Source organism: Carya illinoinensis, chromosome 4, assembly GCF_018687715.1.
Source record: "Carya illinoinensis cultivar Pawnee chromosome 4, C.illinoinensisPawnee_v1, whole genome shotgun sequence".
NCBI classification, from domain to species: domain Eukaryota; kingdom Viridiplantae; phylum Streptophyta; class Magnoliopsida; order Fagales; family Juglandaceae; genus Carya; species Carya illinoinensis.
Genome location: NC_056755.1, coordinates 12201003 through 12214681, shown reverse-complemented (window position 1 = coordinate 12214681; position 13679 = coordinate 12201003). Strand labels below are relative to the sequence as shown.

At 36.1% G+C, this 13679-nt stretch overlaps 1 protein-coding gene across 4 annotated transcripts in view; it reads left to right on the top strand.

The window, feature by feature from the left end:
* The first annotated feature begins 5242 nt into the window (after positions 1 to 5242).
* Positions 5243 to 13679, top strand: part of LOC122307239 (cyclin-dependent kinase C-1-like) — a 49869-nt gene continuing 41432 nt past the window's right edge. Inside the window, exons 1-12 of one of the 4 annotated variants that reach the window (XM_043119975.1) lie at positions 5246 to 5520; positions 7148 to 7229; positions 7401 to 7491; positions 7599 to 7655; positions 7802 to 7911; positions 8004 to 8076; positions 8212 to 8332; positions 8507 to 8624; positions 10576 to 10715; positions 10821 to 10878; positions 11542 to 11612; positions 11903 to 12760. In XM_043119975.1, the coding sequence (XP_042975909.1) occupies positions 5411 to 5520; positions 7148 to 7229; positions 7401 to 7491; positions 7599 to 7655; positions 7802 to 7911; positions 8004 to 8076; positions 8212 to 8332; positions 8507 to 8624; positions 10576 to 10715; positions 10821 to 10878; positions 11542 to 11612; positions 11903 to 12446 (1575 nt within the window). In that variant the 5' untranslated portion in view covers positions 5246 to 5410 and the 3' untranslated portion in view covers positions 12447 to 12760. Of the gene's footprint in view, positions 5521 to 7147; positions 7230 to 7400; positions 7492 to 7598; positions 7660 to 7801; positions 7912 to 8003; positions 8077 to 8211; positions 8333 to 8506; positions 8625 to 10575; positions 10716 to 10820; positions 10879 to 11541; positions 11613 to 11902; positions 12761 to 13679 lie in introns of those variants that run through there. The other 3 variants (XM_043119977.1, XM_043119976.1, XM_043119978.1) reach the window with 3 other exon arrangements.

The window sequence follows — 13679 nt, the reverse complement described above, 5'->3', positions numbered from 1 at the left end:
GGTTACTGTTTACAACGTGTTTCACACCCTGGCTGGTTCATCGCACCTATGATAGCGACCTGCGAAATAACAACAAGTAAGGGCTCGGGGTGGGTTTGTGACACCTCCAATGCCAAAGTCAGCGTAAAATTTTATGGTAGAGAATTGAGAGAGAAAGAAATGAATGAGCCAAAGAAGAAGAAGAAGAAGATCCCCCTTACCTAAGCTAGGAGGTGGGTTTGTATACCCAGTTGTGGTGGTCCCCTCATTACTACTTTCGAGTTGTTTGTGTATTGTACTAGACGCCATGCCCCTAGCAGGGCAACTACCTGCTACCTCAGTGGCTATGTTGCCGCATTAAATACTGGCGTGTCCTTTTCAGGTATGCTCCTTGTATCAGGTGGTATAATGCGTCCATTATCCTAATTCCTGGACAAATGTGTGGCTCCAACCATCATCATTGCTTATGACTGTCCATGTACAATTAATGTGGCGTGATCTCCTCCAAGGTGTGTGGACAGTGGTACGTGTTGTGTTGTTCTGATGGTCCTTTTATTCCTAACGCATATCTCGCGGGCTAGGCCCAGGTCTTCTTTTATGATTCACGTAGAGTTGGGTTGCGCGCGCCTTAGGAGGGGCCAGAGCCTTCAAGGTTAGGAACTCGCCTGGCCTGCCAAGAGTAAATACCCTTCACAATTACACTTAACTTATGGGTTATTGGAGTCACCCTTTAATTTGGTGAAGTGAGACTACATAATTGAAACTGGTTTCTTATTTGGTGGGCCCATGGGTGTAGGGGTAGGGGTAAGGTCAGGGGTAAGGGTAGTGGTAGGGGGTAGGTAGGGCCATGAGAGTTAGCACTAACTCTAGTGGTTGGATTTGACTTCCTATCCATTCTCGATGACTGACAAAAGCTTGACATGATGGATGGAATGATGCAAAAATCACAATACAATTTCGTAAAATCATACAGTCATCAATGCAAAGGAGTTTCAATATTAAAACCCCTAAAATAAATTGCAAAATTGAATTAGGCGTTTTAGTTTCCTAATATAATTTAGGGGTTTAGATTGAATCCCTAGATACTCAATAACAAACCACACAATCACATAAATCTTCACAGCACACAATTCACAATCCCATCCTCCAACTCTATTAATCAATCACATCCTTCACATCAACACACAATTCGAAATAAACCTAAAAAAATGGCTCTGGATCGAGGATACTTACAAAATGTTGGAGAGGATGCTCGACAATGAGAGAGAGAGAGAGAGAGAGAGAGAGAGAGAGAGAGAGAGAGAGAGAGAGAGAGAGAGAGAGAGAGAGAGAGAGAGAGAGAGAGAGAGAGGGTATAAGAGAGAGGGACGATATTCAGAAAGAGAGATATGGCAAAATGGGAGGGGGGGAGTTTAATGTTTTAGGAAAATAGCGTCGTTTTGGATTTCTCCAATACGATGTCATTTTATTATCAATATATATATTTTTAAATATATATTTTTTGTTGTCAGTATATATTTTTTAAATACATGTGTGTGTGTGTGTATATATATATATGCATGCGGGGTGGGGTAGGGGAAAGGCGAGCGAGGGCCAAGATGCAAGTGGGGTACCTCGCCCCTGCATCTAGCAGACAAGGTCGTCGGGCCGTTAGGCAAGGACAGGGTGGGGCGTGTTGGCAAGGGGTGGGGCTTTGCTACCCTTTCTCCCACGGTGCACCCCTAGAACGAGGATGCCCCTATCCAACCCTCTCATTTGGGGGGGGGGGGGGGGGGGGGGGGCGGGGGGACGGTTTGTGCCCTCAAATCTCATCACCATTTTTCATGCGCAAGTGTCCCTATCCAGATGCTGAGATGCGAATTGACCCCAAGGTTGTTCGCCCCATCTCGCCCACTACTCACCTATGACGAAACACAATAAGAAAACAACAACAAAATCTCAAACTAACCCATATTTTTCACCAAATCCATAGATCTATCCCTAAAATCCACAAATCCATTATCCAACAACAATTACACATAGTTATAAACATAGATTGAAAAAATTCATCTTAAAAAAATCGGTCGGAACCAACTTGGGCCCTATCCCTCGACAACCACAACGGGACCCTTCTCGACCCTGTTAAACAGGGGAAGGAAATAAAAGCATAAAAAGTAAGATGATTGATAAATAGTGTTATCCAAATATGTTGAACTTTTTGGGCTTATCATAGCTAAAAGGTTTGATTAGGGGTGTAAAAATTAACCTGAAAACCATGAAAACCGGACCAGACCGGTGGAATTGGTCCAGTATTGGATTGGTGTGGTCCGGGACTTATTCCCTTAGTTCCAAAACCGGCCGATACTGGTCCGATTCGAGTTCTATACTTTTTAGGATTGGACCAGACAACATAGAACTGGGACCAGACCAGTTTGCTATATTATATATTTTAAATTAATTTATTTTATTATTATTATATATAAGATAATGTTAATATAATTTATAACATAAAATTTTAATCTTAAACATGAAAATTTATTTGATCATATGCTTTAATCATAAAATATATATTAATAATATTTTATGACCTAATAAATTTTCAATATATTCTTTTTGATAAGTACATTAGTAAATTAGTAATACTAATATACATTACTATATAATGTTATTAATTACAATTTACATTTTAGGGCCAAATACTAATAGTCTAATACTATATTACTGTTAGTAATATATTTTAAGTTTATATATAAATTATTATATAAATCATTATACTAAATAATTATATATGAAATAATGATATAGTAATACTAATTATATCACTAACAATCATATAGTTATAATAAATTAAAATCACTATAACAAATACTAATATATAGTTATTCTAATAACTATACCTAATACTAATATATATACTAATACTATTAAAATCGGAAAACCGGACTAGAACAGGTAAAATTGGAGGTACCGGTTTTCAAAAATGCAAAATCAGTGCATACTGGTTTGGTCCTAAATTTTATCTAAAACTAGACTAAATTGGACCGGTTACACCCAAGATCTAGTTTAACTAGGTATTTAAGTGGCCTAGGACTCTTTTGGTATTACAGATAGAAAATGTTCTTTTGTTCTTAATAATTATTGGTATTAAGAACAAGAGTCCAGCTACCCAAAAGCCTTGTTATTTTGCACACCTTGCACACTCGGTGATATGGCATTGTTTTATATTAGAGATGCTTGACATATTCACAGGATAAAGGAAGGAATGGATCACAATTAAGGAGGTAATCGCATGGCATTTCCTCGGGCATAACATTTCTTTCTCTTCTCCTGCACTAAATATCTTTGTAATCTCAGAAGGAAATTTGTTTCCTGGCCTTTCTGAATCGAATCCACAATGTAACTAAGGCTTAAATTCATTCTTCAAAGTTTTTGTTACTTAAGAGTCTAGAATTTATATGGAACCTTAGGTTTTTCTGTACAATAAAAACAGTTTGGATCAGCGTTATTTGCATTGATCAGTTGTAAAAAGTTTCTTCTACGTATACACTAAAACAAAGACCAATTTTAATACACTAAAACAAATCAGAATTTTAATCGACTAAAATAAAGGGGAATAAGGACGCGGGGGGGGGGGGGGGGGGGGGGGGGGGGGGGGAATGGGGGGGTGGCGCCGGGGTTGGTGGGGTGTGGTGAAGTGAAGAATGAAATATGAAATATGTATTTAAGTATAAAGGTAAAAAAGTAAAATAAGTGTTTCAAGTCGCGTGCAAGAACTGGGCTGGTGTTTAGACTCTATAAGAATAAGAGTGGTGCTAGAGTCACCAAGACTATTTATCGACTACGCAGCGAATGCCTTGTTTTTTTTTTCATGACTTTTTTTCGTTCATTTTTTTATATTCTAAAATATATATATATATATATATATATATATATTTAAAAAAAAATTACTTAATCACTAAGTTTGAAAAAAAAAAAAAAAAACATCTAATACCCACTGAATGCAGTGTTTTTTTTATGATTTTTTTTTCTCATTCATTTTTTTATATTCTAAAAGATATATATATTTTAATAAGAGTCTAAGTGGTAATCTGAACCACTAGAACTAAATTCATCATCATCCGAAGATGTAGGAGATCCATGTTCGAGTAAACGAAACAGATCTTCTTGATCAACGGCATTGATTTTTAACTCATTAAGTTTTTTCTTAAAACCTTGTGACTTTTTTGTATACTTATTTGCATAATATCCAGGTTGACCATAATTAAAACATGTTTCCTTTGCAGGGTTTTTTGAAACCTTTTTATGAAATTGTTTCTTTCTTGAAACTGGTTTTAAAACATGTTTTTTGTAAAACTCATCACGGGATTTATTATAGTTCCTGCGAGATTTTGAAAACTTTTTAAAACTTTTTTTATACTATCTGAATGGAGTAATAGGAGGAAGGCTAAATTGTTCACTAAAGTTTCCCATTTCATATTTGCCTTTTTTCTATCATTCATCTGTTGTGCAAGCATTCTTTGATAATTGCACATACTAATACCAAGTTTCTGAATAATACTTATGATATCACCATAAGTATAATTATCATAATTCAGATAACCTGAAATATCAATAAGTGAATCCTTTAAGTATAACATGAGACATAAAAATATCTTTATACCAACGATAATCAGACATTTTATTGCATCGCAAATTATTAAAATAATCAGAAATTCTATTGGTGAATAGGTCTTGCTTTTGTTGGAATTAATCTTTCAGAAAAATCTTTAACATAAGGTAAAAAAACAACATGTTTTTTCCTATGCCAAAAGACATTGGGAAGATCCGAGCAAACTTTAAAAATCAAAATTTTTTGAAAATCTTCAAATTTTGATTTAAGCAATGAATCATGTAATTATCAGAAACACGTTTGAACTTGATTTCTTATTTAAGAAAGTCTAAATGTTTTCTTTTAGCAGAAAGCAAACATACAGATCTTCACTTAAAAAAATTTACTTAATCACTAAGTTCAAAAAAAAAAAAAAAAAAAAACATTCGGTAGAGCATTTCTCATATGGGACTGCTACGCCTACTGCTGGGTGTTACGCCTACCGCTGGGAGCTCTTGTTAGGCTATTTTCTTTTAACATCATTTTTTTACACTTTTTAAAATTTTTAAGAAAAGAAAAATTACAATATTATTAAATAATAATTTCTTAACTACTAAGAAAAGAAAAAAAAAAAAAAGGATCGGTAAGGTCATCGGTATCCCCAGCATTTTCCTTTCTCATAAGAACAAACGTATCGGTCATCCAGTGTAATTATTGATATTCATCGAAACTAAGGGTTCCAAAAACGAAAAGAACAGAAAATAAAGCCCCCGCAGAGAACGGAGTCAGCCGCTGCGTTTTTCCCTCCCAGAAAAGGAAGAGACCAGCGAGCGGGAGTGAGAGCAAGGGAAGCAAGAGAGCGAGATGGCTGTAGCTGGACCAGGGCAGCTGAACGTGGAGGAGTACCCTTCGTGGGGGTCCCGAAGCGTCGACTGTTTCGAGAAATTGGAGCAGATCGGCGAAGGCACCTACGGGTCTGTCCCCTCCACTCAATATTTTTTTATGAGTATCTCCACACATAATTCTCTTCTTGTTGATTTATTTTTTTCTTATTTTCTTGGCTCGTTCTCTTACGCGAGAGAAAGTTTTGCCTTGGTTGTTTTTTAGTTGGAGTCATGGATCCGGCAGTGGTGCTTTTTTGGGTTTGCGGCCCTCGGGTTCTCTTATTTGAAATATGTCACCTGATGATTTTTGTGGATTCTCGGATTTTTATTTGGTGGGTTCATAGTTAATAGTGGAACAAGCTTTTTTTTTTTTTTCTCAAAAAAAAAAAAAAAAAAAAATAGACGAAGAGTTTTCTCGACAAGGTATAATTTTTTTGGTCAGTTCTATAGGCTTGCGAGATCGTATCTTATTTTTCAATTGGGATGCTGTTTGTGGTAAAAACTAGTATGGATAATTGATTCATTGGGGTTTATCTCGTTGTTTGAAGGTTGAAGCCCCCCTTATTTGGAAAAATTGTGGGTTTTTCTTATAAAGAGCTTTAAGCATTCTCGATTTCTCATTTTTGAGCCTCATTGGCTTCCTTTCTGTATAGTTTAAGGTTATGTTTGTTTCATTTATTTGCTTATCAGTTCATTACTTAATAAAACAAAAATATTTGCTTATGACTTTAGCATTCGGGTTTTTTTCCTTTTCGTAGTGGGGTTCTATTAGTTACTACTTAAAGCGATCATTGTTGTTCAATCCCTAATGAATGTAACTACAAATTTTTGTGAAGGCTTTTGCTTCTCTAGGAGGGTTCGGGCATTAAAACTGTAAAGCCATTCGAGTTTTTATTTTTATTTTTATTTTTTTTATTGGCACCGGTTGTCCGAGAACAGCGTCCCAACTAATCCCAGGGGTCATTAGAATTGTTCTTGTTTCCGTTTTTTATGGGATACTAGTGCCTTCCAGATTTTTTTTTTTATAAGTACTAGTGCCTTCCAGATGTAGAGTACAACATATATGAAGTAGTTAGATGGTGCCACATATCTGGAGCACTGCATTGATAATTCTGGCCACACTTGATTTGGACCAGACATAGTGTAATGACCCAGTGTAATAACCTCGAAAAGATTAATAAATTTGAATTTTCCCCTGAATCACTTATATAGCTCAATTTCACCTAGTAAGCAGCCAATGTGAGGCTTAGCACGCATGACTGCCTTTATAACCTAGCTACCATGTGAGTTATTCATATTCTCAATGTGGACTAGGATGTTACATGCCACATTCATATTCTCAATTCATCTTATAGGAAGTAGTTAGATGGTGCCACATTTTTGACGCACAGCTTTGTAAACTGTATCAACAACTGATTATGTTACTGTAAACATGACAGATTCTTTTCGGTTGGTAAGGCAAAGAAAACATTAATGGAGTTGGACACAATACTTGATTATCTCATTTTTCTTTGGAAGATTTTGATAGTAACTTAAATAGCTGTTAGCCTGATATTTGTCGATAAAAAATGGAGATTTGATGATATCTACTGTGAGATGCGACAGGGAAGGCAATTACAGATGTTTCAAGTTTTTCATTTTGTTTCCTAGTTTTTCTTTCTATTGTCTCTACGTGCTAGAGGATCAATTGAATATTTGAGCATGTGTGTTTTTGCAGTCAAGTTTACATGGCCAGAGAAATCAGAACTGGGGAAATTGTTGCTTTGAAAAAGATACGCATGGACAATGAAAAAGAAGGGGTAATTTCTTGTTCCATTTACTATTTCTTCTTCATTTTTGATAAGTACTTACTATTTCTTCGTATCTATGTCAATTATTGCCCACCAAAGAACATATAGGTGTGTGTGCAGTGAAGCATACAGATTCATGATTATTTGAATAATTTGTTGGGCATGTTTTGCTGTATGCAGTTTCCTATAACTGCCATTCGAGAAATTAAAATTTTGAAGAAGCTTCATCATGAAAACGTTATTAAGCTGAAAGAGATTGTGACCTCTCCAGGTACTTTGATTTTCTCAGCTTTGAGGAACTCCATCTTCAATAGATTCTCAGCAAAAATATTAAACTGATTTTGTTGATCCCTTCTCTATTTTGCCTTTGTCTTCAAGGTCCTGAGACAGATGAGCAAGGGAATCAAGGTGAGAGAGCTGTTGTATGCTTTCCAGATAAGTGGGTTCTATTAGTTATTTTTTCTTGCTTGTCATCCCTCTTATTTCCTTATGGTTGTACATGTGGTTAAAGGTGTCCTGGTACCTACATTCTAGAATAGATGGTAATTTCTAACATCATTATATGTTTTTTGGAACTACAGATGGTAATAAGTTTAAGGGAGGCATCTACATGGTTTTTGATTACATGGACCATGACTTGACTGGTCTTGCTGATCGTCCTGGGCTGAGATTTACAGTTCCCCAGATCAAAGTAATTTGTGTTTGAAATTTAAAGGAGTTTATGCGTTTTGTAACCAAACACCTAATGCATAAAAATTTACTGATATATATTTCTTTATCCAGTGTTATATGAAGCAGTTATTGACTGGGCTCCATTATTGTCATGTTAATCAAGTTCTTCATCGGGACATTAAAGGTGATTTCACTGTGTTTTCAGTTAAAATAAAAATATTTTTCCATACTGTTGTTAATTATTATTATTATAATTTTTATTTATTTTTCATTTTTGTGATCGGGGCTGGGCAATATTGGACTAATGCCTTTCTTGCAGGTTCTAATCTTTTGATAGATAATGAGGGAAATTTGAAGCTAGCAGACTTTGGGCTTGCACGATCATTTTCTACTGACCACACTGGGAATCTTACCAATCGTGTTATTACTTTGTGGTATAGGTAAATATTTAATTTCAGTCACTTATAAAAAAAAATTAAATTAAATTCAGTCAGTGAGTGTGATTCTCCCTAAACCGAGCCTGTGATATTTCCAAGATTATCCTCATTTTCCGTTAATTTTTTTGAGCATCCCAATTTCCATTTAGTTGGTTCAGACTGGTATGATTTGGGCAGGCCACCAGAGTTGCTGCTAGGAGCTACAAAGTATGGTCCAGCTGTTGATATGTGGTCTGTTGGTTGCATTTTTGCTGAGCTTTTGAATGGAAAACCGATCTTGCCTGGGAAAAACGAGGTTAGATATGTTCACAGATATATTTTTTATTTTTTTGGGTTCTGATAATTGGTATGCAAGAGTTCTGATGTGCATATGCAGCCTCATTCTGGTTTTGCATTCAGTATTGTTGGTGGTGTAAAATAGGAGTGAATACGACTGTTTTGGATTGCAGCAACCTGCCTTTTCAACTTGAATTTTCCTTTTCTTCCTTTTTCCTTGAGAGAGATGATTTTGGGAGGGATCTAGTTTCAAATCCCCCCAAGTCTAAGGTTCCAACCTCCTTGGGTGCAAACAATCTTTAGGGGCCATCGGACTGGTGGATTTTCCCCTTGAATTACCCAAGGTGCACTTGCAAGAAACTCCTTGTCAAGGGCTTATGCACCCTTAGGATTAGTTGGGATGCTGTTCCCGAACATCTGGTGCCAATCAAAAAAAGGGACCTAGTTTCAAACAGTAATTTATGCTGTGAAAGGTTAAATTCCAGAATATTTCGTCAAAAGTACTCTTTTTTTTTTTTAATTTTATTTTTATTTTTCTATGCCGGGGAACCTCTTCGAGGCAAAGGGCTCTTTGGACCCAACCCTGCAGAGTAAACCCTAGTCCCGTACACATCACCTTCGGAAGTTTCGTGTAGCGAAACTGGTTAAATCGCTGGCTCTTCACCACAGGGTGTGGCCCCAAAGGATTGTTTGCACTCATGAGGTGCTGAACCTTGGATCTTGAAGGGAGTAACACCCTAAGACCAAGGCCTTCACCACTTGGGCCAACCTCTTGAGGTTTAAAATACATATTAGCTTGGGGGTTTATGAGCCTGAGGAAAAGGCTTCTAATAATAGAACGGGGCCATAGGTTCTCCTTGTGTTTGCTCTATTTCCAGTGTACAAGAGAGAGGAAAGAAGTTTTTTGAGAGAGCTGCAAATTTTCCTTTTATGTTGGAACTTTCTTTGTTCAGCTTGGGTTAAATGATTGGTTTTTCCAGTACAAAAGCTATGCTGACAAATCCAAATGACAGTCTAGTTAGAGTGGAGATCTACTCATGCTCCATTACATAATAAATTTTACAGCCCTAAGAGCATTCACATTGGTTTAGGCATATGCATATGCAAAATCACATCTTTTGGAGATCCAATTTACCATACAAGCAAAATTTTCACATTGACTTATGCAAATTTGAGACAAAATAATAATAAAATATTATTATTTTAATTTTTTTTTTTTGCTTTTTTTTTAATAGGATTTGATATTCAAATATGTAAAATATTTAAGTAAAATATTTTTTGGGGAGTGAATGAGTAAAATATGTAGTAAAATATTTAAAGGTAAAATATGTAGAAAGAGAGTGGGAGGAGAGAAAAAGAATGAATAAAATATGTTTTGGAGAGTGAATAGTAGATCTTTAAACATGTAAAGGTACTGTTCATAGTTATGCAAATATTTGAAGATGCATAATCCAATGTAGATGAATTTAGGCTCATATTATGCAAATATGACTTTGCATATGCATATGCATAGACCAATGTGAATGCTCTGCCGCTTACAGAACTTATCTATCCATATCCAGCTAAGCCTCGAGTTGTTTCAAGAAGCTAAACACTCAAGCTGCAGTTAACGATGACTTGATTACAATTAAGTATGAAGTTGGGCTATGCTTACTTTTCTCATTAATAAAGTTCTTCTTTACTGATAAAAAAACAAAACCCAAACCATCTTGTGTACGTGGGCTATGCCTATCTCTTTCGATAATATCGTTTACTTATAAAGAAAAAAAAAAACCAAAATGGTGTATGAAGTTTCTGGTTCATAGACGAAAACTTATTAGAACATTGCAAAATTTTGAGAAACCTTCAAAGAATTGACCGTAGATGAGATTAAATATGATACATTTCATTACACATCTGTGTCTAGTTATTCTGAAATAAATAGTTTTTGATTTATACCTGTTGAAAATAATAATTCACAATTGTTCTAGCCTGAGCAACTGAACAAGATATTTGAGCTTTGTGGATCCCCTGATGAGATCAACTGGCCTGGTGTTTCAAAGATGCCATGGTACAATAATTTCAAGCCATCAAGGCCCATGAAGAGACGTATCAGAGAGGTTTTCAGACAGTAAGTAAACATGGATTTATCTTTTGCATAAAAGAACAATGGTAAAGAAGATATTGGAATACTTAATTTCTAAGTCAAATTTTTGTAATTTTATTTGGTTTACAGTTTTGACCGCCATGCACTAGATTTGCTGGACAGCATGTTAACTCTGAACCCAGATAAGGTAACAATGAATCTGGATTATGACATGATTCTTCCCTCATTATAGTTACTGGTGTTTTAAATATGTACTATTTAATTTTCAATATAATTTTGTACATTTGCTTCAAATATTTGTTTACCACTTTTCATTTTGGGACTTAAAAATCCTTTTTGTACTTTAAATACTTGATCTTTCATATAAACCCATTGAAGCTTTTGGATTTGTTTTGACATATATGGTGAGCATACATTGACAAGTAATATGCAATCTAAACAGATGGAAACATTATTATAGAATCATTTGGCCATTCTATCTTTTCTTTGGGAATGGTCACGAAGTTTTTTGTATTTTATTCATGGGTTGAGCATGCTTATAAAGTAGATATAGGTATAAACCCTAGAGGAAGAATATTAGTACCGGTTCTGCATTCACTAGTACTGGGATAAGGAAGCCAGCTTTTCCTGACATGCTAAATTATATATGTAACACCTCATTATTACCTTTATTGTGCTTCTCGCATCCATGTTTCTCTCTATTAATGAGTAACACCTCACTATTACCTTTATTGTGCTTCTCGCATCCATGTTTCTTTCTCTATTAATGAGTAACACCTCACTATTACCTTTATTGTGCTTCTCGCCTCCCTGTGTTTCCTTCTCTATTAATGATCCCTTGTTTATGTAGAGAATATCTGCTCAGGATGCCCTAGTTGCAGAGTATTTTTGGAATGATCCTTTACCTTGCGACCCCAAGAGGTATGATTCCCATCTTTAAATTATCTCATAGGAGTTCTAAGATAACTTCATACACTTCACTCAAATAAAAAAAAAAAAAATGCAAAGAACAGCCTTGTACCCAATGTATAGGCATTTGTGGTATGCCACCCGTGGCAAACAATTGTTTGTTATATTTTCTCATGCTTGCATGGACATGTCCCTTTGTGCCTGCACGCCTCAAGGAATTTCCAGATTTCTGCTTATCAAAAGCTGTAGGCTCTTTTTTGATAAGTAATATGTTGGACAATGTCTATGTTTGGATCATGTAGCCTGCCCAAGTATGAATCATCGCATGAGTTTCAGACGAAGAAAAAAAGGCAGCAGCAACGTCAAAATGAAGAGACAGCGAAGCGACAGAAGTTGCAGCACCCTCAGCAGCATGCCCGTTTGCCTCCCATTCAACAGCATACTGGGCAAGCTCATCCTTCTCATTGGCATGGGCCTAATCATCCCATCAACAATGCACAGCCTCCCGTGTCTACTGGGCCTAGTCATCACCAATATGGAAGGCCCCGTGGCCCTCCTGGAGGTCCAAATAGGTACCCTCCAAGTGCAAATCAGAGTGGAGGGTATAACCAAAACCGTGGGGCCCAAGTTGGAAGCTACAGTGGTGGGCCATATCCATCGCAAGGACGAGGACCACCGTATGGTGGGAGTGGCATGCCTGCCCCCAGTCAAAGAGGAGCTGCGAGCGGTTATGGAGTTGGCCCGCCAAATTATTCCCAAAGTGGTCAATTTGGAGGTTCAGCTGGTGGTAGAGGTCCAAACCCGTTGGGTGGCAATCGAAATCAACAGTATGGTTGGCAGCAATAACAGTCGAGAGGAGATTTGAACTGAATGGATATGGTTCAGTCGGAATATAGAAACCAGGGTGAAGATGGCCTCGGCTCGTATGCAAGGTAGACCTGATCAACTTTTGTGTGTCTAGAACGCATTTGGTTAGTCATTAATTGTTTCATAAGCTTTTAAATGATGTATATCTTTCTCTTTAGGGAGACTTTCATATTCCCTCGTTGCATTAGTTGCATGAAGCTGTAAAGATGGTGAGAATTATAGAAGTAAATTTGTATGACATTATTTTTCCACCGGGTGTTTTGTCAAGACAATATCAAACTCTGTTTATTCCATTTCTTCATTTAGAATTTCTTTTCCTTCGCAGAGTCCATTTCAGTTTTTACTTTTCAGCAAGATTTCTGTCAGAGATTCTATACTTGCGTAATGGGGAAATAATGAAGGTTGGGGTGGTATTGGTCCGGTAGCCATGAACCCACTAGTCAATATATAATGAAGCTGTCGTTTTTATTTAAAGCCCGATATATTTTTATTTCAACTTATGGTTAATCGTACGGTCAATGTTAATGCTCCCAGTGCATGGTTCCTTTTAGGGAAGAAGCACCACTAGATTGAGAAGTTGGTAATTTGAAAAGGAAAAAAAAAAGTAATAAATATTAGGGACAAGCATTTTGTAAAAAATAAAGTTTCACATTTTTTTTTTATGGTAGGATTTCCTTTTTTTTTTATAAAAGGTATTTGTTTTAATCTCGTACATGTTGAATTTGTATATATCATTATTAAAAAAAGAAGGTAACAATTTATGTCGTGCTTAGGTGTGTACAGTACAGTGTATTTGAATGGGACCAAGCCTACTATTCTAACTTTTATGTTTATTTTATGAAACCCAACAAAACTAGTCAATTTAGCTCGAACTATGTTGATCAGATTAGGTTGAAATACGTGGAATTTCTTGTGCCACAACTGATCCATTCCATTTAAATGGGTGCGCCCACACGTACTCACAAAAGATCAAAGAAAAACGTGTAGACGACAATCCTCTGCCTGACTCTTTCGAGTCTCCATCCAGACAATATAGGGAGTCCACTGAAAGCTCCGAATAGGGAAATTTGTTTTAATTTTTTGTTTTTAAATATTTTTTTAAATTCATTAAAATTTTTAAATAAATAAATAAATAACATAAATTCATTAAAAAATATACGAAATAAAAAAAAAATTATAAAAAGGAGTCGGTGGCCGGTCACCGTCGGTGAT